At 37.5% G+C, this 26945-nt stretch overlaps 1 protein-coding gene across 5 annotated transcripts in view; it reads left to right on the plus strand.

Moving 5' to 3' along the window:
* ZFYVE9 (zinc finger FYVE-type containing 9) overlaps window positions 1-26945 on the plus strand; it is a 203780-nt gene that overhangs the window by 141287 nt on the left and 35548 nt on the right. For all 5 annotated transcript variants that reach the window (XM_082688389.1, XM_082688392.1, XM_082688388.1 and 2 more), the window contains 3 exons: window positions 12583-12807; window positions 14353-14435; window positions 26273-26377. In XM_082688389.1, the coding sequence (XP_082544515.1) occupies window positions 12583-12807; window positions 14353-14435; window positions 26273-26377 (413 nt within the window). The remainder of the gene's footprint in view (window positions 1-12582; window positions 12808-14352; window positions 14436-26272; window positions 26378-26945) is intronic.

The raw sequence follows: 26945 nt of genomic DNA on the forward strand, positions 1-26945 counted from the left end.
GGAGCCTGCTTCCCTTCCTCTCTCTCTGCCTACCTCTCTGCCTACTTGTGATCTCTCTCTGTCAAATAAATAAATAAAATCTTAAAAAAAAAAAAAAAAGGTTATTGTGGGGGACGCCTGGGTGGGTCAGTTGGTTAAGCAGCTGCCTTCGGCTCAGGTCATGATCCCAGCATCCTGGGATCGAGTCCCACATTGGCTTCCTTGCTTGGCAGGGAGCCTGCTTCTCCTTCTGCCTCTGCCTGCCATTCTGTCTGCCTGTGCTCGCTCTCTCTCCCTCTCTCTCTCTGATAAATAAATAAAATCTTTAAAAAAAAATAAGGTTATTGTGGAATATGTTATATTAAACCTCTAGTTGTAATGGTAAATAGGTTAAAAGAAATTAAAAAGGACAAGAATAGTGAGAATGAATAAAAAATAAAAGTAGTGGGATACCTGGGTGGCTCAATCAGTTAAGCGACTGCCTTTGGCTCAGATCATCGTCCTGGCGTCCTGGGATCGAGTTCTGCATTGGGCTCCTTGCTCTGTGGGGAGCTTGCTCCGCAGAGAGCCTGCTTTTCCCTCTTCCTCCTCCTGCCACTCTGCCCGCCTGTACTCTCTCTCTCTGACAAATAAATAAAATCTTAAAAAAAAAAAAAAATGTAGTACTATGAAATATACAGGTTTTAGACAGTACCGGGAGCTAAATTGTTTTCCCCTGATATTGGGGTTTTACAGTTTTATGGGGACCCAGTGGTGGTTGTCCTCTGGTTCTTTTGCTCCTTCTTTTGGCTGGCTTTCTGGGGCAGGGGCCTGCTGTGTTGTTTTTCAGTTGGTCTTGCTTGGGTTGAGTCCTCCTGCTCCCTGTCAAGGGGCTGGGCTCTGTGGAAACCGGTTTTTCAGGCTTTTGTTCTCTGGAGGTTTTTGTTATTTGGCAGCTTTTTGCGGCTTTTCAGAGGTTTAGTCCGCAGCAGAGAACCCCGATGGTCTCTTGTGGCCTGAAGCACCCGCCTGTCCCTGCACCCCCGGGCCATAACTGCGAGGGATGTTGGTCTAGGGAGCCTGCTTCTGGTGGCTGCCTTTGCCTGGACTGCTGTCTGGGGTAGTTCTTTCAAGTCCAGGTTGGGAGTGTTCAGACTCTCTGCCGGTCCTATAGACCACCGGCTAGCACCCACAGGGAACACTCTCAGGCGAGGTTGGGGAGCATGTTTCAGATCCTGGTCGCACAGTGAACACGAATGCAAAAGGCTATGGTTCTAGAGAGTGCCCACCAGACTCTCTTAAGCTTCGCAACCCTGGGGGCTCTGGGACCAGGAACTGGAGGCTCCTCTGCTGACGGACTTTCTCTGGCACCGGTGGTTGCCGGCAGTGGCCAATCTGGGTCCAGGGCTTAGGCCTGCTGGTGACTGCCCAATTCCACCAGTTGCTCTTTTTGAGTGCTTTTAACTAGACTCCAAGTCAATGCTTGTCCCCAATCACAGGGCACTTTTGTATTGGGGTATTACTTTCCAATGGGTTGCTTCTGGTGACTCCCTCCTCCTCCTTTTTATCCTCTGATATCAGTCCGATCATTCCTAGTATGCTTTACCTGTCCGCTGGTGTCTTCTGCCCCTGTAGGGATTCAGAAGTGTATAATCCTATATCTCAAGCTGGTTTCATGGGTGTTCAGAGTGTTCTGGTAGATAATTAGCTCACTTCAGGGGACTGGTTGAAACAGGGTCTCCCACTTCTCTGCCATCTTACACAAAATTCTGTATTTATTTATTTAAAGATTTTATTTACTTATTTTAGAGAGAAAGTGTGAGGGAAGGAGGAGCAGAGACAGAGAGGGAGAGAGAGAATCCCAAGCAGACTCCACACTGAGTGCAAGGCTAAATCCGAGGAGCCTGAGATCATGACTTGAGCCAAAATCAGGAGTCAAGACACTCAACTGACTGAGCCACCCAGGGGCCCCAGTTCTATTTTTTATTTTTGAGGAACCTCCATGCTGTTTTCCTTAGTGACTGTACCAGTTTACATTCCCAGCAATGGTTCATGAGGGTCTCTTTTCTCTACATCCTCACCTATACTTTGTTATTTTAAAATTAATTTTCAAGGGGCGCCTGCATGGCTCAATGGGTTAAGCCTCTGCCTTCGGTTCAGGTCTGATCTCAGGGTCAGGATCGGGTCCTACATCAGGCTGTTTGCTCTGCGGGGAGCCTGCTTCCCCCTCTCTTTCTGCCTGCCTCTCTGCCTACTTGTGAGCTCTCTCTCTGTCAAATAAATAAATAAACTCTTTTTAAAAAATTTATTAAAAATCTATTGTCAGGATCCAGTAAGAAATTAAATTATCAGGATTTAGTAAGGTAATTAAGTAATAGCAGTGGGAACAAAGAATATTGAGAAGAAATAAAAGACAGTGATGTGTCAGTTCAATAGTGTTTGGTAACTAGACGTGAGGGGTGAGAGGAAACAAGTCCAAGTGGCTTCAAATTTCTGACTTGGACATCCGAGTGGACTTTGTTCTTATTCATCAAGATAATAAATAGAAGAACAGATTTGGCAGAGGAGTGGGAGGCTGGTTCTTTGTCCAGTGTGTTGAATTTGAAATATTGACAACAGATGGTGTTATGTAAATGGACAATGAATATATGAGTATGGACCTCAGGTAGTAGATCTGAGATTTGGGAGACCTAACTTTAATGTGATTGTTGAAACTGTGGTTGTGAATGGGTTAGGTCCCTAAGAGGAGACTAGAGCTGTGACTGGAACTCTGAGAAATACCAACAAAGAAAGGCTGAGAATCATTGCATGAGTCATTAGAATATATGTTTATCATAAGCGGTTACTCACTTTTCAGAATTATCCTTATGTATCAGTAGAATTTATTTTGAACTATCAGATTAAAATGCAAAATTTCTACAACAAAATTACTTTGAAGTGGATAGTAAAATAATGGTGATGTCTAAAGTCAGACTATAACTCATGTAAGCTATTTTAAATGTTGTCTATAATATAGATGGGGGCATGTGCATATATATCTGAATAAATAGCATTTCAGAGGCATAAACAAGTGAGCCATAAGAGTCTCTTCTCAACTAGGAATCATTTCACACCTCATAAAATACTGGGACTAGGAGGTGTCTTAGATCATCTGCTACAAACTCTTTGTTTTTTAGATGAGGAAAATGAGAGGTGTTAAAGGTTTATCTAAATCACAGACCTAGGTGGTGGCATTTTCTTGATAGCTATTGGTTGGGTAATCCTTTTGGCTCCCAGATGCTGCCTGCAGTTCCATGGCTTCTTGGCTCCATGGATAGTTTACAACAATGATGTTTCCTTTCTTCCAAGTCAGCAGGAGTATGTCTCTGCCTAGATCTAGATTTATCAGCCCATACTGATAATCTCCCTACTGATTAACTCAAAGCCCACTGATTAATAACCTGACTTTGGGGGTACATTCCATTATATTCATAGGTGCTGCCATCACTCAAGGAGAGGGAATTAAATAAGGCATATTTACAGGAGGCAGACAGAATTCTGCCTCCCACACAGGATTTTTGTCCTCCCAAGCATGACACAGACCTGAAACATACTTTACTCATTTGGTATCTTCACCAGTCTTACTGTTGTTCCCTATAGTTTGTTTGCCTTTTGTTGTAAAAGAAAAATATGTTTTTATTTATATTTAATTATCAGTTCAGTATTCAATGTCAGTATCAAAGATCACTATCATTATTCAGTTCAATCAAAATTACTAAATTTGCCATTATATTTTCTCCATACCTGTTTTTTCAGTACCTTGTGTTTCCATTTGAACTTGCTTTTCTTGCTGAAATACATCTTTTAGTTCTCTTAGTGAAGCTCTGTGGTTCATAAACTCTATTAGCCTTTGTGTGTCTGAAATTTTTTTGTTTTGCCATCCCTCTTGGATAATTAATTGGTTGCAAAATTCTAGGTTAACGGATATTTTCCCTCCCTTTCCTCTTTGTTCCCTCATTCCTTACTTTCTTTCTTTTACCTCCCCTTAGCAAGTACTTTGAAAATACGACTCTGTTGTCTTTTGACATCTCCTTCAGTCTAGTTTTTTTTTCCTTTTCTTTTTCTGCTCTTGGGCTTTTAGGATTTTCTTTTTATCCTTAATTTTGTGCAAGTCTGTTACAAAGTTTTCTGTGAGTTTTTATAGTCAGGTTTATTGAGGTATAACTTATACACAGTAAGATTCACCTTCTCAGACATAGTTTAGTGAGTATGGATGAACAGATACAGTCATGTAGCCACCACCAAAATCAGCATACACAACATTTCCATCATCTCTCAACCTTGCTTCATGTCCCTTTGTATTTATTCCCCTCCCCTTTGCATCTGCTTCTGGCAGCTATCAATTTGGTTTCATTCCCTATAGTTTTGTATTTTCCAGAAGGCTTTATAAGTAGAATCACACGTTTGTATTGGTTTATTTCATTTAGCATAATGCTTTTGAGATTCATCCATATGATTGTGTGTATGTATGTATTGTACTTTATACATTTACCTGCAATGTATGAAAAGTTTCAATTATTCTGGATCCTTGCCAGCACTTGATATTGCCTCTAAAAGAAAAAAACAACAACTTTATTTTTGCTTTTTTAATGAGTGTGTTGTGGCACCTCATTGTAATTTTAATTTGCATTTCCTTAATGACTAATGATATGAGCATTGTTTCATATGCTTATTTACCATCTGTAGCTCTTCTTTTGCCCATTTAAAAATGAGTTTTATTTGGGTGCCAGGGTGGTTCAGTGAGTTAAAGCCTCTGCTTTCAGCTCTGGTCATAATCCCAGGGTCCTGGTATTGAGCCCTACATCGGGCTCTCTGCTCAGCGGGGAGCCTGCTTCTCCCTCTCTCTCTCTGCCTGCCTCTCTGCCTACTTGTGATCTCTGTCTGTCAAATAAATAAATAAATAAATAAAATATTTTATTTAAAAAAAAAATAAAATAAAAATCGAGTTTTCTTAATGAGTTTTTAGTACTTTATAAATTTTGGAGATAAGTCCTTTATCAGATAGTGCATTTTGCAAATATTATATTCCAGGACATGTGGCTTGTGTTTTCATTTTCTTAACTGTCTTTTGAAGAGTATAAGTTTTAAACTTTGATGAAGTCCAGTTCACTGGTTTTTCTTTTATAGTTTATACTTTAGTTTCTTAAGAAATATTTACCTTAACCCAAAGTCACAAAAATTTTCTCCTGTATTTTCAATCTGAAAGTTTTATAGTTGTTAACTCTTACATATAGATCTATAATTCATTTTGAGATAATATTTGCACAGAGAGTGAGGTGTTGGTAAGAACAGGTAAGAACAGGTTGGCAAGAACAGGTAAGAATTACCTGTTCTCTTCAGGATTCTTCTAGCTGAACTAAAAATCATCTTGACAAGAGACAGATCAACAGGAGAAAATCAAATTTAATTCATACGTATGGGTAATCCATACAGACATGGAAATTCGAAAGACAGGCAAGGTGGGGTGTATATGTTATTCTGAACTAAGGAGAAGGGGTGGGCAGGGGTCTGGGATGTCAGAGGGAAGGAATACAATTCACTGGAAGATGAAAATGAGTAAATGTTTCAAATATTTTTGGGGCCACCCAGAAACAATGTGACATAGAAAACTTGGATCAGACAGGCCTGGGTAGGTTCCTCCATATATGCCATACCTAGTTCATAGTATAATGTAATTATATTGTAGGTAGCTCTCTTCCCAGACCAGGTCCTTTATTTAAATTTTTTGTAGGCAGTTGTGTGGAAGGTAAAGAACTGTTCCTAAATCTGCTGGGTTTTAATAGGTTTTTAACTCAAATTAATCTTCATGGCAAAGTGGCCCATCTGAGGGGCAGCCTGCCCTTGGCCCCTACAGAGGTACAGAGGTAAAGCTCAGAAGTTTTTTGTTTTGTTTTGTTTTGTTTTCTTATGGACATCCAGTTGTTCAGCACAATTTGTTAAAAAGACTATCCTTTGCCCCTGAATTACCTTGTTACTGTTTTTGAACATTAGTTTGTATTCTGTGTATAGGTCTCTTTCTCTATTATTCCAAATTGATCTATATGTGTACATATATGGGGATTTAGTTTTATTTTTGCTACCTAGTGCCAAAAGTGTAGTTTTGATCTCAAAATACACTTCTTTCTTTCATTTGGAAAATTCTTGGCTATTATCTCTTTGAATATTACTTCTCTTTCATTTCCAACATTTTCTTCTTTTGGAACTCCTTTTTCATGTTGGAACCTCTGAAATCAGTCTTGATCTCTGAACTATTATTTGGGTAATTTTTCTTTGCCTTTTGTGCTGGATCCTGGAGTACATTCTCTCTTCAAAAAACTCATTAAGAGGAATATTAATGTGAACTGATTAATATTTACATGGACATAATAAGGTTACACTGTTATTAATTTTCAGCTTTTAGATTTAACTTTGGAACAAGGCAAGAAGATAATTAAAATTATAAACACTGACTGTAGATATTAACCTTGCAAGTGAAATCATTTTTTTAAAATTTTTTAATTTTTTTATGAACATATAATGTATTATTAGCCCCAGGGGTACAGGTCTGTGAATTTTCCAGGTCTACACACTTCACAGCACTCATTATATCATATACCCTCCCCAATGTCCACAACCCCACCACCCTCTCCCTATCCTCCTTCCCCCGGTCACCCTCAGTTTGTTTTGTGACAGTAAGAGTCTCATGGTTTGTCTGCCTCCCGATCCCATCTTGTTTCATTTATTCTTTTCCTACTCCCCAAACCCCGCACGTTGCATCCACTTCCTCATATCAGGGAGATCATATGATCTTTCTCTGATTGACTTAGTGAAATAATTTTTATCTTTGAAAAATGCTTTTTGTTCCCTTCCAGTCATTTGTAACTTAATGTTTGTAGACATATTTATCTTCTCTCAGAGGTTTTTTGGGTATCCTAAATCTAATTCTGAATTGAGAGTATATTTGTGTAACATAGTAATGGGTATGAAGACCCAATTGAAGCTACTTTAAACCTTCTGGAGGTTTCTCACTACAATTAGAATAAACTCCAAATGCCTTTGGCTAATAAGATCCTATTTGATTTAGTCTAAAGATTTCTTTGACTTTATCTTTTACTACTCCTTAGTTGCTTTAGCTACATTGATCACCTTTGTGACCTTTGAACCCATCAAACCCATTTCTAACTATTGGCTTTTGTACTTACCTTCCTAGACCTGGAATGCTCTCCTTTGTAGATCTTAACTGGTTGGTATCTTCTCTTCATTCAGGTTTGATCTCAAATATTTCCGCCTCAAAGCATTTTTCCCTGACCCTCTTAGCTAAAGAAGTGTTTTGTCCTCTTTTCCTACCAGTCTTTTACATTACCTTCCTTGTTTTATTTTCTTCAAAACATTTATCTCTAACTTTACTAACGGATGTTGTTAATTTGTCTTCCTCCTTTAGAATATAAGCTCTGTGAGGGCAAGACTTATCTCTCTGGCTCAACTCTGTGTACCAGCCTTTAGAACTGGCACATTGAAGAAGCTTAATAAAAAGAACCTGTGGATTGAAGGAATCAATAAATTGATATGATGTCACTAGGAAGTATTTTGTTTGTCATTTTGTGGAGAAGTACCTGGAGGCAATGAATCCTGAGAGAACGCTTCTATTAATAAAAATGCCATACTTCTTATTCCTGACTTCTTGTTCCCACTGGGACTTGGAAACAAGAGTAAATTCTATTGAGGTCAACCTAGGAGTGTTTCTGAGACCCCAGTGTCTCCAGTCCTTGAGAAAGAAATACCAGGGGTCACTCATGCAGATTACTTGGGAACTTTCTATAATTTAATATCTTTGAAAAAAAAAAACTACTAAAATCTTCCTTATTTTGTATCTTTAAATTGTAGTCACCTGGGTTAACCCAGATGAACTTTTGGTTAATTTAAATTTCTTATAGAGGGGTACCTGGGTGGCTTAGTTGTTAAGCGTCTGCCTTCAGCTCAGGTTATGATCCCAGGATCCTGGCATTGAGCCCCGCATAGGGCTCCCTGCTTAGCGGGAAGCCTGCTTCTCCCTCTCCCACACCCCCTGCTTCTGTTCCCTCTCTTGCTATGTCTCTCTTTGTCAAATAAATAAGTAAAATCGTCAAAAAAGTAAAACAAATTTCTTATGTATATTTATCAACAGGAAAAATAAGTTTTGCCTAAATTTTTTATATTACTAATGTGTCGGTTATTAATAAGCTGCAATCATTTTTGAATTTTATTTTTATTAATTTTATAATGTCACTAATAAAATTATAGGCCTCAAATACAATGGAGTTTGATTTTTTATTTTTTAAAATGGAGGTTTATCTCAGTCTAAGAATATTGGTTCCTACTCCCTATTGACTTAGAAAGAAATGTATTTAGATATTTTTAAACCACCATCTCTTGCCAATTTTCCATCCCCGCCAAGTATTTAGAAGAAAAATTATAGGTGGATTAGAGAAGAGGGGAAAAAAGAGATTTTAAAATAGTAGTCTCCTAAAGAATATAAGTAATTGATAAGACATGTATTAAAAAATGATAGGTATCCTGTAAATATTTGTGGAATGACTGGGACTCTATCAGGTATTGTGCATCTTAGAAAATATTCTGCTAATATGTGTATCTTTATTTCTTTTTTGGACCAGTATCACAATATATATCCTATGGTAAATGTGTAATTGATCTATCAATGTCCAGTAATTGTTTCATATTTTAGTGGCTTGCTGATATTTCTCATGGCCATAAAAATTCACTGCTTATAGTCTTTAGTATTACTGAAGTAGGTCACTTTTTTAGCTTTAAAATAGGAAAAAAAAAAAAAAAAAAAACGTTTCCTAAACCATGTGTTTCCAGGGAAGGAGGAACTTCATTGGTGTTTTCATCATCATCAATAATTTTCTTGTATTGTTTTTCCAGTTAAAGATTTTATATCATGGTTTGGATTTTCAGTCTTTTTTTAATAATTAACTGAATCTTTTTGGTAAGTTAAATTTAGTTTGTATCTTTTTGAAAAGGAGCCGTGGTATTGCTGCTTTTGCAAAGTAATTTTTCGGACAATAAGAAAGTAATATGGACTATTTATGAAGAACTGATTTAAGACTAATATCTAGTATTTATTTATTTTATTATTTTAAAAGATTTATTTGAGAGAGACACTAGTGTGCATGCTCAGGGTGGGGCAGAGGGAGAAGGGGAGAGAGTCTTAAGCAGACTCCCTGCTAGGTATGGAGCTTGATGCGGGGCTCAGTCTCACAATCCTGAGATCACGACCGGAGCTGAAATCCAGAGTTGAATGCTTAATGGACCGCACCACCCAGTTGCCTCGCTAGTATTTTTTGAACACTCAGTATGTGCTAGGCCATATTTATTGTTTTATGTGTACTATTTCATTTGTTCTCGACTACAACTCTGTGATTCATACTGTTCTTGTCCCCATTTTACATATGAGCAAACTGAGAGGCACCAAGGGTCTAAGTAACTTGCCGAAAATCAAACACATAGTTGATTAGTGGCTGAACCCAGGTTTGAATTCAGCTGTGTCTTTTCTAAATCCTATGTTTTAAAAAAGCTGTAAACTGCCTTTTGAACTTTTTGAAGTTACATGGTAAATCTTACAAATGCTTTAAACTGAGGAAATGAACTTTTCTGAAATACTCCTGCTTAACTGTAGTTTACTATCTTACAAAGAACACCAAGGGACTATCTACATTCTTTTGATAGTTTGAGGTTTAGTTATATGTTAATATTCACGATATTACTATTTCTTGAACCATTTGTTAGGAAATTGTCCATTCAAGTTAGTTGTGAGGGTAAACATGCTTTGAAACAAAAGGAAGCTGTTGCTAGATACAAAGTTGTATTTGAATCGAATTTGAAGGTGACTGTAAGCACTTTGAAGAACAAAGTTAAAATTCCAAATTTAAGATGGAAAATTGCAGATTACTACATGTATATGTATATATTTTAAAGATAGTATGATATATGGAAAGACTAGGAGATTGAAGATCTGCTTTCTAGATCTTACTTTGCTGCTTACTTTATCTTGTGTCTTTTGAGAGTCACTTCACCTCTACTCCTAACCTTCAGTTTCTTTAGCTATAAAATAAAAATCCAGAACTTCAGAGAAATGACACCTGCTGTTGATCTGATGATTATCTGATCAAAGTCATGGGAAATTGCTTTGTAAGCTATTGATATAAAACCTTTGATATACTTGTCAGGTCATTTAAGCTCAGAAGCAAGAATTTTTTTCTATTTTATTTATATGGATTCCATAGTGGTCTTGGGGCATATAGAATTAATTCAGTGGATTCATTGTATTGAATGCTTCCATAGTGAAGTACATGTATAAACAAATCTATAATAGACTATATGAGTTCAAGAGCCCCAGATTAAATTTTCAGTGAAAGCCTGTCTTTGTCAAATTCTCATACCCAGTGTTTTATTTTTGCTGGTATCTATACCTGTGGAATGCAACTTGCTTATAGATAAGATGGTATGTAACAATCTAAATTAAATCACTCACTAAGATTGATAGAGACTTACCTTAAAAAATATTTTTGAAGAAAATAGATGCTTACAGGATAACATATATTTTATAATATAAAGGGGCATAGTGAGGAATCTGCATGTGATTGAGACAGGGAGGAGGAGGTTGTTAGGTGGTAGAAGCAAAAAGGTAGTATCTGGAAAAATAACCAGTAATAGATTATCCAAACATAATCCAGTCTCTAATAGGGCAATCCCCAAAGGGATGATGAATGAATGTGTTGAGCACCAGGCCAACATAGTTTTCACCTTTGAGTTGTATGCACTAGGCCAGTCTAAAGAAACATAAACATTATGCTCTCATTAGAACTTTAGAGGAATGATACTGTGTACTGTACATTATGGATGGAAAAAATATCTTCCATCTCTTTTGCCTCCCATTCTTCTCCTCCCCCAGATTAAAAGATGAAAATTGATACAAATCTTATTCTAAAATCTTTGATAAAGCAAAGATAAGACTATAATACTTGGCTGATCATTATATGTATATGTAAATTATAACAATAATAGCTGCAAGTTTTTTGAGAACACATTGTGTGCCATGATGCTGTTAGGCATTTTGGAGAAATTCTATCATTTATTCTTCACAACAGGTCAGAAATTTGTAATTTTCCCCATTTTACATAGCTATACTTATCCCCAAATCACATAATAGTGATTGAACTAGTATTCAAACCCATACCTCTGTGACTTCACAATCTGAGATTTTTTTCTTTTTTCCCAAAATACCATACGCTTCCTGGATATGGGATTTTTTTTTGTTTTGTTTTTATAGATCTGGCCCAGAAGATCAAATGTGCAGCCAGATTTGGTTAATCCTGGGGCAAGAGTACTGCCCGTAAATGTCTTTGGCAGATGATGATGTTCAGGTGAACATGGCTCTCAGCCACAAAGCTTCTCCACGTTTTGTGGGGAGTTGTTTCCATCACTTGTGGACCCTACTATCAGCATAGCTTCCTACTTCCCTCAAGGAATCAGTGAGCCATCATTGAACTGTTCTGTGAACAGACTCTAGTTTTCCAGGAAAGTAAGCGTTAAGTTTGCTGATGATGATTTCTGCATTTGCTGTTACTGCTTTCAGAAATATCAGAAGACATTTACACATGTCTAGGGAACCTATCTACTGTTATGAGACAGCTCCTGTTGGGAAGTTCTTTTGTAATTCTAAACTGAGGAAAATGTCTTCCTAATGAAAGGCTGATTTGTCACTGTTTCATGTAAAAAAATTTGAGTTAGGAAGTGCTTAGTCAAGAGCTTCTGCAGCTAGAAGAAAAAAAACTAATACGAATTTAAATAAACTCTACATTATGATTCATATTTGTCTCACTCACAAATCCTGTGATACTACCTTCTCCATAAGTTTTCTTCCCTCAATGTCTCATACATAACTGTACTTACTCTTAATTTGTTATGTTCATGAGTTGACTTTATTCACCCAATGAGATTGTAAGCTCTGCAAGAACAGGTACCTAGTAGTAACGTTTTTTTAAATGACTTTTGGGGCAGTAATTCTTACCCCGAGACTTCTAATTTAGACAGTAGAGCTGTCCAGTCTAAGGAAGGCATCAATATTTTTGGCTTTTGGCTAGGTAGACTTCTACAGTGTGATAACATAAGCTATTTCATGCTCACCAGAGGCCCTGATAACATTGGAAAACAAATTTTCATTTAATAAATACCTTTATTTGGGACGCCTGGGTGGCTCAGTTGGTTAAGCAGCTGCCTTCGGCTCAGGTCATGATCCCAGCGTCCTGGGATCGAGTCCCACATCGGGCTCCTTGCTCAGCAGGGAGCCTGCTTCTCCCTCTGCCTCTGCCTGCCATTCTGTCTGCCTGTGCTCACTCTCTCTCTCTGACAAATAAATAAATAAATAAATAAATAAATTAAAAAAAAAAAGTACCTTTATTAAAAAAACAACATTATAAACATGTCTTTCATAATGAAAGTTTGGGAATTAGTGTTTGGCCATGTCTGGCCCAATGTTAAGTATTAATGATTACTAAGAATATGATTGATTTATTGATAGAATAATTAATGAACTTTTTGTTTTAGGAAATGTTGTGGGCAACTTGGGACATTCCTTCTTCAGTCAGAGTTTCCTTGGCAGTAAAGAACATGGTGGATTCTTATATGTGACATCTACTTACCAGTCACTGCAAGACCTAGTACTCCCAACCCCACCTTACTTGTTTGGGATTCTCATCCAGAAATGGGAAACTCCTTGGGCTAAAGTGTTTCCCATCCGACTAATGTTAAGACTTGGAGCTGAATATCGACGTAAGTAGTAAAATAGCTTCTTCTATGCTATATAACCAAAATGTGATGGCTAAATAAAGGCCTGAGATAATCAGACCCCCATCCCCCAGTGATAGTCCAACAGAAGTCTTTTGAAGTAGCTAAGCTAAATTTGGCCATTGTCTTTACTTATTTTAGCTTTAATGGTAAAGACTAAAAATCTCAAAATAGGAAGTTAGTGATTAATACCTTATAAACTTAAGTTCATCTTCAGAAAAAATGTATTGGACTTTAACAAGTAACCTTTTACAGTATCTGTAGTGAACTTTTTTTTTTTTTTTTTTTTTGCTATTTTGTTGGAAAATAGTTATGACAAAGTATATCTTACATAACATAACAGGTACTGGAAACTAGTGGTATAGAGATCACTTTCAGTTGGTAAAGTGAGCAGTAGAAGAGCTTCCTTGCCCATTGTGGAAGTCATACAACTAAGTTATGAGGTTTCTTTTAAGACATTAAGGCTTAAATGTAAGTTTTATTTTAAACTATATTTTTACTTGATCAGAATTCCTGTGGTCTAGGAATTGGGCCATTTGAACAAGATTCTTAACTTTGTGACTTACTAGCTCTGTGCCTTTGGGCAAATCACTTAATCTTTCAGTTTCTTCTGAACTGGAAAAAATAATACTTGCCCTTTACGTTATGTAAGATTATTAAAAGGATCAAATGAAATAATGAAAAACTATTTTATGAATCATAAAATAATATATGCTTTCAGCAAGTCAGCTTCATTCTTTCACTTATTCATTCAATAAGAATTTAATAAAGGCCTACTATTTGTAACAAATCCTGGGAATTTAGAAATAGTTAAGACATGGCTACAGGTTCTTAGAAACTTTTGTAAGGAAGACATACAGAAATCATGATTACAGTAGTATTATTGTATTAAAACACATGTTCAAAGTTAACCAAGTTCTCTTGGAGTTCTGAGATGGGCCCTAACTTCACCAAGAATGAAGGAGTTGGATAAGGAACATTTCTTGGACCAATTTACTTCTGGACTGAATTGTGAAAGAGGCATATGAATCAGCTAAATGAAGTAGGGAAAGGAAAGGGTATGTATGCAGAGGAAACATGTTATCTTCCTGTCTTGTACAGGCAGTTCACCCCCTAACATTCAAAGAGTAAGCCAAATAATAGGCCACCTCATGTTTGGCTGTTCTAAGGAGAATCCTGGTGGGGAGGTATATAAGAGTGAACACAGAAGAATTAGGAAAGATTTGTTTCCCCAGATCATATTAATCCAGTTTGAAGAAGAGTGCTTCCTAAGACTTTGTAGTTCATTTTTAAGACTGCTGCATCAAAAGACTTATTCAGGTCATCAAAAGACTTAACTCTGGTATGGTTTGTAGAAGGCTCGGAATTTGTCTTTGATGCTACCGTGCTAAATACTTTTGACCCCTAAATTTCATATGATCTAAAACAGCTATTCCATTTATATTTTGAAAATTTTATGAACCATGATGTCTCTCTTTTACCAAAATATTAAGCTGTCAGACTTAGTCTCATTATTTCTCATTTCCATAGTTTATCCATGCCCACTCTTCAGTGTCAGATTTCGGAAGCCATTGTTTGGAGAGACGGGGCATACCATCATGAATCTTCTTGCAGTAAGTTGGAGATTTTTATTGCCTTCTTTCTTACTGGGGTTTGTACAGAAGAAGGAAGAGAGGGATTTCATTTTTTGTTAATAGCCATATCCCTGCCACTTCAGGCAAGTGGAGATTTATGCTGTAGGAAAAGAACAACATATATATTCTCTGGAAAGTATATGGTGCTTTGGAGTGGAAATAGTACAGGATTTCAGCTCTTTGTTATACATTTGCTATCGAAGTTACCTTGCAGGATTATTTTGAGGTCTAGAGGTAATGTATATTTAAAGCACCTAGCATTCTTGTTTTTATTTTAAGTGTACCATATCATCCCAGTGTCCCCTTTGTCTGTATAGCTTATTGTTTAGCCCAGGATAGCTCAGAGGTTTATTCAAATACCTTAAGCAAATAAGGTATTCATTCTTTTCTGATGGATTTCTGTGTAGGTTGGGATTCAAACTTTATTCTTTTCCTTTCCCCTGGGCTCTCCCATGTACCTTTGCTCTTGCACAGCCTCTGACTCTTTTGACTAAGGATATTGTTTGGCTTGGGCCTGCTAAGGCCTTTGCTGTACGTGTGCATAGACCAAGGTCAATCCTGGGTATTTGGAGAGTTTATGAAGTTTGCTATGGTTTTCTTACCTCCCAGAACCTTTGTTAAATCTCTGCTATTCTGCCTGGTTGTTACTTTCCCCAAATAGGCTAACAACCTCAAGCTAACTGAGCTGCTGGCCCTCAGTTCCCGCTAGCCACTGAGATTACCACTGCAGCTGCTCCCACTCCAAGTAAGATCCTTCAAGTGGCAGAGCTGATGTTTCCACAAACTATCTTGAACCACCTGAGAGAGCTAGGGTGCAGCCCCAAGAAAGATCACAGACTCAGCTCTACTATGCTTGCTTGAAGTTCAGTAGCTTTCACAAATAAACACAGCTCAGCATGTTGTATGCCTTTGGTCTAACTCCAGAACATCATAGTGATTGTTTTTAAAAAACTATTTACCCAGCTTTTTAGTTGCTTTTTAGGGGGTGGATTTATTTCCTTACTCTGTCTTGCATTTGTTATTATAGCTTTTACTATGTTTTAAAGAGATTTCAGTAATAAGAAAAACTTTTTTTTTTTTTAAGATTTTATTTATTTATTTGACAGAGATCACAAGTAGGCAGAGAGGCAGGCAGAGGGTGGGGGGAGCAGGCTCCCTGCTGAGCAGAGAGCCCAATGTGGGGCTCAATCCCAGGACCCTGGGATCATGACCTGAGCTGAAGGCAGAGGCTTTAACCCACTGAGCCACCCAGGCGCCCCAATAAGAAAAACTCTTGTAGCTTTACCTGTGTAGTTGCCATTTTCAGTGATCTTCATTCCTTTGTGTAAATCTGTATTTCCCTCTGGTGTTGTTTTCCTTCTGCCTGAAAGATTTCCTAACATTTATTGTCATGTGGATCTTCTGGTAAGAAACTTGTTTGGTGGGGCGCCTGGGTGGCTCAGTGGGTTAATCCTCTGCCTTCAGCTCAGGTTGTGATCTCAGGGTCTGGGGATTGAGCCCCGCATCAGGCTCTCTGCTTGGTGGCAAGACTGCTTCTCCCTCTCTTTGCCTGCTTCTCTGCCTACCTGAGATCTCTCTCTGTCAAATAAATAAAATCTTTAAAAAAGAAAAAAAAAGAAACTTGTTTGGCATTTGTATTTCTAACAGTATCTTTATTTTACCTTCATATTTGAAAAATATTTTTGCTGGATATAGAATTCTAGGTTGGCAGTTTTATTCTTTGAGTATTTTAAGATTTTTTTGTTTATTTATTTGACAGACAGAGATCACAAGTAGGCAGAGAGGCAGGCAGAGAGAGGAAGGGAAGCAGGCTCCCCGCCAAGCAGAGAGCCCGACATGGGGCTTGATCCCAAGACCCTGGGATCATGACCTGAGCCGACGGCAGAGGCTTTAACCCACTGAGCCACGCAGGCACCCCTTCTTTGAGTATTTTATTTTTTCCTTTTTTTATTATGTTCAGTTAGCCAATGTATAGTACAGCATTAGTTTTTTGTTTGTTTGTTTGTTTTGTTTTGTTTTTTAAATTTTTTTAATTTTTTATAAACATATATTTTTATCCCCAGGGGTATGGGTCTGTGAATTGCCAGGTTTACACCCTTCACAGCACTCGCCATAGCACATACCCTCCCCAATGTCCATAACCCCACCCCCCTTCTCCCAGCCCTCCTCTCCCTAGCAACCCTCAGTTTGTTTTGTGAGATTAAGAGTCACTTATGCTTTGTCTCCCTCCCAATCCCATCTTGTTTCATTTATTCTTCTCCTACCCCCTTAACCCCCCATGGTACATCTCCACTTCCTCATATCAGGGAGATCATATGATAGTTGTCTTTCTCCGATTGACTTATTTCGCTAAGCATATACCCTCTAGTTCCATCCACGTCATCACAAATGGCAAGATTTCATTTCTTTTGATGGCTACATAATATTCCATTGTGTATATATACCACATCTTCTTTATTCATTCATCTGTTGATGGACATCTAGGTTCTTTCCACAGTTTGGCTATTGTAGACATTGCTGCTATAAACATTCGGGTGCACGTGCCCCTTTGGATCACTACATTTGTATCTTTAGGGTAAATACCCAGTAGTGCAATGGCTGGGTCATAGGGTAGTTCTATTTTCAACATTTTGAGGAACCCCCATGCTGTTTTCCAGAGTGGTTGCACCAGCTTGCATTCTCACCAACAGTGTAGGAGGGTTCCCCTTTCTCTGCATCCTTGCCAGCATCTGTCATTTCCTGACTTGTCAATTTTAGCCATTCTGACTGGTGTGAGGTGATATCTCATTGTGGTTTTGATTTGTATTTCCCTGATGCCAAGTGATATGGAGCACTTTTTCATGTGTCTGTTGGCCATCTGCATATCTTCTTTGCAGAAATGTCTGTTCATGTCTTCTGCCCATTTCTTGATTGGATTATTTGTTCTTTGGGTGTTGAGTTTGCTAAGTTCTTTATAAATTTTGGACACTAGCCCTTTATCTGATATATCATTTGCAAATATCTTCTCCCATTCTGTCAGTTGTCTTTTGGTTTTGTTAACTGTTTCCTTTGCTGTGCAAAAGCTTTTGATCTTGATAAAATCCCAGTAGTTCATTTTTGCCCTTGCTTCCCTTGCCTTTGGCGATGTTCCTAGGAAGATGTTGCTGCGGCTGAGATAGAAGAGGGAGGTTGCTGCCTGTATTCTCCTCAAGGATTTTGATGGATTCCTTTCTCACATTGAGGTCCTTCATCCATTTTGAGTCTGTTTTCGTGTGTGGTGTAAGGAAATGGTCCAATTTCATTTTTCTGCATGTGGCTGTCCAATTTTCCCAACACCATTTATTGAAGAGGCTGTCCTTTTGCCATTGGACATTCTTTCCTGCTTTGTTGAAGATTAGTTGACCATAGAGTTGAGGGTCAATTTCTTGCCTCTCTGTTCTGTTCCATTGATCTATGTGTCTGTTTTTGTGCCAGTACCATGCTGTCTTGACGATGACAGCTTTGTAATAGAGCTTGAAGTCCGGAATTGTGATGCCACCAACGTTGGCTTTCTTTTTCAATATCCCTTTGGCTATTCGAGGTCTTTTCTGATTCCATATAAATTTTAGGATTATTTGTTCCATTTCTTTGAAGAAAATGGATGGTACTTTGATAGGAATTGCATTAAGTGTGTAGGGTGCTTTAGGTAGCATAGCCATTTTCACAATATTCAGGAGCATGGAACATTTTTCCATTTCTTTGTGTCTTCCTCATTTTCTTTCATGAGTACTTTATAGTTTTCTGAGTATAGATTCTTAGCCTCTTTGGTTAGGTTTATTCCTAGGTATCTTATATTTTTGGTTGCAATTGTAAATGGGATTGACTCCTTAATTTCTCTTTCTTCTGTCTTGTTGGTGTAGAGAACTGCAACTGATTTCTGTGCATTGGTTTTATATCCTGACACTTTACTGAATTCCTATTCTAGCAGTTTTGGAGTGGAGTCTTTTGGGTTTTCCACATATAGTATCGTATCATCTGCAAAGAGTGATAGTTTGACTTCTTCTTTGCTGATTTGGATGCCTTTAATTTCCTTTTGTTGTCTGATTGCTGAGGCTAGGGCTTCTAGTACTATGTTGAATAGCAGTGGTGATAATGGACATCCCTGCCATGTTCTTGACCTTAGCGGAAAAGCTTTCAGTTTTTCTCCATTGAGAATGATATTTGCGGTGGGCCTTTCTTTGAGTATTTTAAAGATGAATAGCAATCACGTTACTGTTTTCTGGTTTGCATTGTTTCAGACTTTGTTCCCTCTTTGTTCCTGTCTGTGTAATATTTTTTCCTTCTCTGTGTGCTTTAAGGTGTTTCTTTTTATTACTGGTTTTAAACAATATGATTATGGTTTTTTTTTTAGTGTGTTTCTTGTGCTTGGAATTTGTTGAGCTTCTTAGCTTTTGTGAGTTTATAGTTTTCATCAAACAACATTTGCTACCTCCTCCTCTTCTTCAGGGACTCTAATGTTATAGACATATTAAGCTGCTTGAAATTGTTCACAGCTCACTAATGCTCCTTTTTTAAATTTTTTTACTTTTCTGTCTTTTTTTTTCCTCCTTGTGTTTAATTTTGAATGGTTTTTACTGTTGAGACTTCAAGTCAAGTATCTTTTATTTTGTATTGTTAAAGCTGTCAGTTCCATTTTGGGGGGGAGAGGTGATCTCACTCATTATAATTTTCATCTCTAGAAATTTGACTTAAGTCTTTTCTATATCCCGTATGCCTGTACTTAATTTTTTAAACATCTGGAATATGATCATTGGAACCTTATAATGTTTTTGTTTGGTAATTCTAAGATCTCTATCGGTTCTAGTTCAGTTTCCATTGATTAATTACCCTCTTACTTTGAGTTGTATTTTCCTGCTTCTTTGCACGCTTGATGTTTTTAAAGTTCTTATTGGATGCCAAATATGATTTCTCCGCACTAGGTGCTGGATCCCTTTTGTATTCTGTAAATATTCTTGAGTTCTGTTACAAGTAAGGCAGTTAATTTACCTAGAAATAGTTTGATCCTTTCAGTCTTGCTTTTAAGATTTGTAAGGTGGGGATGCCTGGGTGGCTCAGTGGGTTGAGCCTCTGCCTTCAGCTCAGGTCATGATCTCAGGGTCCTGGGATCGAGCCCCACATCAGGCTCTCTGCTCGGCTGGGAGCCTGCTTTCCCCTATCTCTCTGACTGCCTCTCTACCTACTTGTGATCTCTCTCTCTCTGTCATATAAATTTTTTTAAAAAACCTTTAAAATTAAAAAAAAAAAAAGATTTGTAAGGTGGAACCAAAGTCTTATTTACTATAGTACTAATTATTCCCCACCACTAAGGCAAGACCCTCTGATTACTTGTAATTACTCTGGCCCTATTTGGAATTAGGCCAAACTTCACAGATCAAAGGCACATTTCTTTACAAGACTTTTTTTTTTCCCCCCTAAGATTTTATTTATTTATTTGTCAGAGAGAAAGAGACACCAAGAGAGGGAACACAAGAGAAACATACTCCACACTGAGCAGGGAGCCCAATGAAGGGCTTGATCCTAGGACTCCGGGATCACGACCTGAGCCCAAGGCAAATGCTTAACGACTGAGCCATCCAGGTGCCCCACAAGACTGTTGTTACTTTTGGCACTAGCTTCAAGTTTAGGGGTTCCCAGGCTACCTATACTTCTGACTAACTGGATACAAATGCTAGCATTCCCATTGCCCTCTCAGTTTTGATAATTCACTGGACTGATTCACAGAACTCAGCAAGGTATATAATACTTGTGATTACAGTTTTATTATAATACTTGTGATTACAGTTTTATTATAATAAAGGAAATACAAATCAGCCACCTAGGTGGCTCAGTGGGTTAAAGCCTCTGCCTTCGGCTTGGGTCATGATCCCAGGGTCCTGGGATTGAGCCCCGCATTGGGCTCTCTGCTCAGCGGGGAGCCTGCTTCCTCCTTTCTCTCTCTCCCTGCCTCTCTGGCTACTTGTAGATCTCTGTCTGTCAAATAAATAAATAAAATCTTTAAAAAAAAAAAAAAAGAGAGAGATATAGTACAAGGTCTGGGAGAAACCCACACAAGAAGCCTCTGTGTCCTCTGGGACATGTCACCCTGCTGATACATTGATTTATATTATAACATGCACGGAATAAGCACCTGTACTTTGTGTCCTGAGTTTTTATTGGAGTTTCCTTACATAGGCATGACTGACTGAGTCATTGGCCATGTGATTGAACTCAGTCTCAAGCCCCCCCTTATATCATGTACCTCAAGGCCCCATCTTCTAATCACATGGTTGATCTTTCTGGGATGACCCGCCCCCATCCTGAATTATTTTGTTCACATGAACTCTCTGAGGACCCACCATGAGTCACTAAATTAACATAAACTATCAGGGATCCACCACTGAATAATGAAGACATTCTTATCATTCAGGAAATTCAGGGGTTTGGAGGCTACCTCTCAGGAACCTGGACAAAGGCCAGCCAAATTCTTTGTCATGTAAGAATATTCTAACCTAATGCCCATTGAATATGAGGTTTACTGCTCTGGTTTTTAGGACCAGACACTGTTCCACACCTGTATAACAGACAATGTTCCCAGTAATCATTTCAGGTAGTTTCTGCACTGGGCTTACAAAGATTTCTCACACACATTCACTGATCAGAACTCTGCTGAATTCTTGAGTGAGACACTCTACAAATCTTTGGACCTCTTCTCTGCAGTGTTCTCCTCTCTTATACTCTGTCCTGTGAACTCTAGCCACCTTGTGTTTTTGGATTTTCAGTTTTATCAACTCAACTCAGGAAATCTGCCAGCTCCCCTGTGTTCCCCCTTCCTACACCTGAGCTTGGAAACTGTTTTGTTTGGAGGCATAACCTGGATACTCCTAGAGCTCATCTTGTTTTTTTCCTGCCTCTCAGGAATCACTGTCCTTTGTTGCCTGAGATTCAGTGTCTTTAAAATCATTGTTTCATGTGTTCTCTGCATTTTGTTTGTTTGTTTTTGTTTTGTTTTGTTTTCAGACAGGAGGGTAAATCCAGGCCTCTTCTCTCCATTTTGGCCAGAAGTGGACATTTTATTTTATTTTATTTTATTTTATTTATTTATTTATTTTCTTAAATAATCTCTACAACCAATGTGGGACTCCTACCTAACTCATGACCCTGAGATCAAGAGTTGCATGTTCTACCAACTGAGACAGTCAGGCACCCCCAGAAGTAGAAATTTTGAAATTATATTTTAAATCTACAGGATCTCTTTCCTTTTTTCTGTCTCCCTCCCTCCCTTTACTCTAGTCCCCATCGCTTTATCACTCCCTGGCAACTTTAGTTTTTAGTCACATTTTTTTCTTAAATTTTTTATTTTTTATAAACATATATTTTTATCCCCAGGGGTACAGGTCTGTGAATCACCAGGTTTACATACTTCACAGCACTCACCAAAACACATACCCTCCCCAATGTCCATAACCCCACCCCCCTTCTCCCAACCCCCCTCCCCCCAGCAACCCTCAGTTTGTTTTGTGAGATTAAGAGTCACTTATGGTTTGTCTCCCTCCCAATCCTATCTTGTTTCATTGATTCTTCTCCTACCCACTTAAGCCCCCATGTTGCATCACCACTTCCTCATATCAGGGAGATCATATGATAGTTGTCTTTCTCTGCTTGACTTATTTCGCTAAGCATGATACGCTCTAGTTCCATTAGTCACATTTTTGACAAGCTAATTTTTCTTGCTGATTATAATCTGCTTTAGAATGAAGAGATATTTATCCTGTAATCTAGTAGCATAAACTAATAATCTAGTTTTATGGCCTTTTATATCAATCCACTTATATAAACTTTATGGCCTTTTATATCAATCCACTTATATATAAACTTTTAGTTTATATAAGTATCTTTATATGAAGTATCTTGCTCTCCATCACCACCGTTAGGGAGGAAAATTTTTTCTCTTTCAAGGATACTTCCAGCTGGTCTAAGAATTGAATTGACATGAGACAGATTACAGCAGAAAATTGAATTTAACTTTGTATATATGAGAACCTCACATACAGGAGGGTTCAAAAACAGAAAGGTAAAATGAGTTATATATGCCATCCTGAGCTAAGGAATGGGATAGGGGCTTGGGGCTTCCAAAGGGAGGAGGGCAATAAAATTAAGAACAAATGTTTGGTAATTAATTAGATGTTTGCCCTACCATTACAGATGGGTCTCAGATAGAATTTATCTCTGATAATAACTCTAATTCTGAGAAAGCCCCTCAGGTAGTTTAAACAAGGGCAAAAGTTTCTCTTGAGCCTACAGGGTGTCAATTGCCTGCAGGTCAAAGTGGCACATTTGGAGGAGCCTGTTTTAAAACCCTTTAAATTCTCTTCTCTGTCAGCTAGCTTACTAAGACTTATAATCTATTGATTCTAACACTTTTCCATTGTGTCTCACTCCCCTTGCCTTTCCCTCTCCCTAAATTAAGATTCCACGGTTTTATCATTAAAATCACTTTTTTTTTTTAAATTTAAAATGTAATTCTGGTTTCTTTCTCTTTCTCTCTCTTACCCTTTGTTGTGGTGGCCCAGCAAAATGTAAACCCTAGTTAAATTTATCTTTATTAAAAAAATTCATTTTTATTTATGTGCAGTTAAATTCACTTTTTGTAGAGTATACTTCTCAAAGTTTTGACAAATGTAAAGAATTATGTTACCACCACTGTTGCAGTTAAGATATAGAACAGTTCTGTTGTCACTCCAGAAAATTTGCTAGTGCACCTCATTGATCCTCTGTCGCTATAGTTGTAGCTTTTGTAGACTGTCATATAATTGGAATTATATAGTACGTAGACTTTTCAGTCTGGCTTCTTTTACTTATCATAATGCATTTAAGATTCATCTGTGTTACGTATGTTGTTGGAGAGGCAATAATCTTTTCCTCTACCTATCTTTGGTTCTTTGGCTGAGGCCCTATAAATTAGACTGGCCAAAGAGAGATTAACGGAGACATTTTCAGGTGGCATATTCTGGTAACCTTCCATATCAATAGTTCATTCATCTTTATTGCTTTGTAGTATTCAGTTGTATGTAAGAACCACAGTTTATCCATTTACCTGTTGATGGATCCGTGGGTTATTTCTCACATTTGGTTATGAATAAAGCTGCTGCAAACATTCATGTATGAAATTTTGAGTGAGCATTAGTTTTCCTTTCTCTTGGGTAAATACCTGGATTAGGATAGTTAAGCCATATTGTACATTTTGTGTTATATAGAACTGTGGAATTCTTTTCCAACATGCCTCTAGTAGTAGTGAATGCCTCTAGCATTCACAAGGAATATAAAGAATTCTTTTTTTTTTCTTTTTTTGCCAGCACTTGTTATTTCTCTCTCTCTTTTTTTAATTTTTGCCATTCCAATAGTTTAATGGTATTAATTTTTTTAAAAACGATTTTATTTATTTATTTGACAGAGGGAGACACAGTGAGAGAGGGAACACAAGCAGGAGGAATGAGAGAGGGAACACAAGCAGATTCCCTACTGAGCAGGGCTTGAACCAGGTCTTGATTCAGGACCCTGGGATCAGGACCTGAGCCCAATGTAGATGTTTAATGACTTAGTAGTCTTAATTTTTGTGATTTTAATTTGTATTTTGCTTATGATGAATTATTCAGAGCATTTTTTTTTTCATGTGCTTATTTGCCCTCCTTATGTCTTAATTTAGTGAATCTTGGGATTTTTGCTTATTTAGAAAATATTATTGTTATTTTGTTGTTGAGTTTTGAGAGCTTTTCATGTATTCTGAATATAAGTCCTTTGGTAGATATTTATCATTTGTATATTTTCTCCCAGCCTGTGGTTTATCTTTTTATTCTCTTAACAGTGTCTTTCACAGAACAAAAGTTTTTAACTTTGTTAAAGTTCAGTTTCTTTTTTATTCTTTAATTTTTTATAGATTTTATTTATTTCAGACAGAGTTGCAAAAGCAAGGGTGAAGGGCAGAGGGAGAGGGAGAAACAGGCTGCCTGCTGAGCAGTGAGCATGACTCAGGGCTCCTCCATCCCTGGACCCCAGGATTGTGACCTGAGCCGAAGGCAGACACTAAACCGACTGAGCCACCTAGACACTCCTAACGTTTAATTTCTTAATGTTTTTATGGAGCATGCTTTTTATATGATATCTAAGAACTTACTGACCAGAATGACATCACACATATTTTCTTCCATGTTGCTTTGTAGAAGGCTTATAGTTTTATTTTTGTGTTTTATATTTAAGTCTATGGTCCATTTTTAGTTAATTTTTGTTTATGATTGTGAGGCATTGTTAGAAACCCTTTTTTTTGGTCCAGTACTGTTCGTTGAAAAGACTATCCTTTCTTCATTTACCTGGCTTCACACCCTTATCAAAAGTCAGTTGGGGCACCTGGGTGGTTCAGTCAAGCAACTAACTCTTAGTTTCAGCTCAGGTCATGATCTCAGGGTCCTAAGATCAAGCCCCTCATGCGGTGCCATGCAGAGATTCGCTCCCCTCCCTTCTCCCCCCATCACACTTTTTCTCTAAAATAAATAAATAAAATCTTAAAAAAAAAAAAAAAAGTCAGTTGACCATACCTGCATGGATCTACTTTATCCTTCATTGATAACTTTGTCCAAGCCTGAAGTGGATGAAGACAAAAAGAGTAGCCCATTCTCTGGTCTCACTTTAGATTCATGACCGATACCATTAAAGAAGCTCTCAGACCTGGCAATCTTTCCTGCTCCATAACACATTTCTATTCTCATGTTTTCTCAAATTTCCAGTGCCTCCTCTTCTTTTCTCACATTCAGCTGATGACTCAGCCCCAATTTCCCTGAGTTAATAGAAGCAGTCAGAAGACAATTTTCACACCATTCCATCCAAAAACTTATCAGTATCTATACATTTTCTTTTCTTAGCTTCTAGGACACCTTTCTTTCTTGGTTCTTCTGCAGACTTCTGATTTGCCATTTTTCCCTTCCCATCATGTTCTACCTCTCAGTAAATGGAAGTATGGTCTTACAGTTGTCCCGTCCATTTAATTCAGAATCATCTTTGATTCTTCTCTTTTTTCCACATTCCACATTCAATCCAGTGACAGATATTGTCAGTTACCTCTTCAAAATATATCTAGAATCTGATAACTTCTCACCACCTTTTGAACTGTTAACACTTTGGTCAAAGTTATCACTGTCTCTTACCTGAATTATTCTTGTATTTTTTTCTGATCTCCTTTCTTCTATCCTTGTTCCTTTACCGGCTATTCTACAGAGAAGTAAGAGGGATCTGTTAAAATAGGTCAAAAACCTTCTCACTGTAAAGGCAGAGGTCCTTATGGTGGCCTACAAAACCCTATGAAATCTAGCTTTGTGCTGTCACTGTGACCAGAACTCCTACCACTCTTGCTCATTTTGCTGGTTGTGGTTAGTGCATGTGCATATGTTTTATCTACAAATAGTCATTGAGTGCCTAGGCTGTTCCAGGCATTTGGGATATAACAAGAAGAAAACAAGTGAGAGTCCCTACCTCTTGGAGCTTACTCTAGAGGGAGGAGACAGTTAACACAGAGTAATAAGTATTCAGATATTTGTTTAATATTGTACATAAGGTGTATATGAGACAGGTCTACTTCTTTATGAGAATTTATAATCTAATTAGAGAGCTAGAATATACACTTAGAGTTTTCATTATACATTTCCTTATTATTTAAATTAATAGTATCTTCTAATTTTCACATTCTTTCCAGCTTGTGCTGCTTTTATTACTATAAATCAAATCCTTCCATTGGTGAATGCTTTATTCCACTTCAATCTGCTTTTTCCCAGGACTTCAGAAATTACCAGTATACATTGCCAGTAGTTCAAGGTTTGGTGGTTGATATGGAAGTTCGGAAAACCAGTATCAAAATTCCCAGCAACAGATACAATGAGGTAAGATTTATCACCAAGGCATATTTTTCATTGTTAAATACACAAATGAAAATGAAAAAATATGAGTATATATAAATTTCATTTTTTAATTGATAGTGAAATCAGTTTAAATCTATGTGACTTAGATCCTTGATGAGGAATTTCATGACAGAAAATCAAGATGTTAGGTTTGTGATTTATTTAGTCATTAGTTGTGTCATTGATTGTGCTTTTGATACTATGGTAATCAGTGATAGATTTGCATTTCAACTAAGGTATAAAATTAACTTTATAGCACTAGTGGTGGGATCTTTTCATTTTTCCCTCTTACTGTGAATATATATTATTTTTGACAATACTTAACATTTAAGCATTAACTCCCAAAATGAATTTTAAGTAAGATTTCAAAAGCAAATAAATGGTTGCATTTTGAATTAATGAATGGTTCCATTTTGTAACTATAATGCATTCTATATACACATTACAGAATGAAGTAAACAGTGTTCTTTGCTGATGTGCCCTGTGAAGTCTCTTTCCTCTTTTTTTTTTTTTTTTCATAAAAGTATTATGAAAAGAATGTAGTTATTAG

Source organism: Mustela nivalis (assembly GCF_964662115.1).
Source record: "Mustela nivalis genome assembly, chromosome: 10".
In the NCBI taxonomy this organism is placed as follows: Eukaryota; Metazoa; Chordata; class Mammalia; order Carnivora; family Mustelidae; genus Mustela; species Mustela nivalis.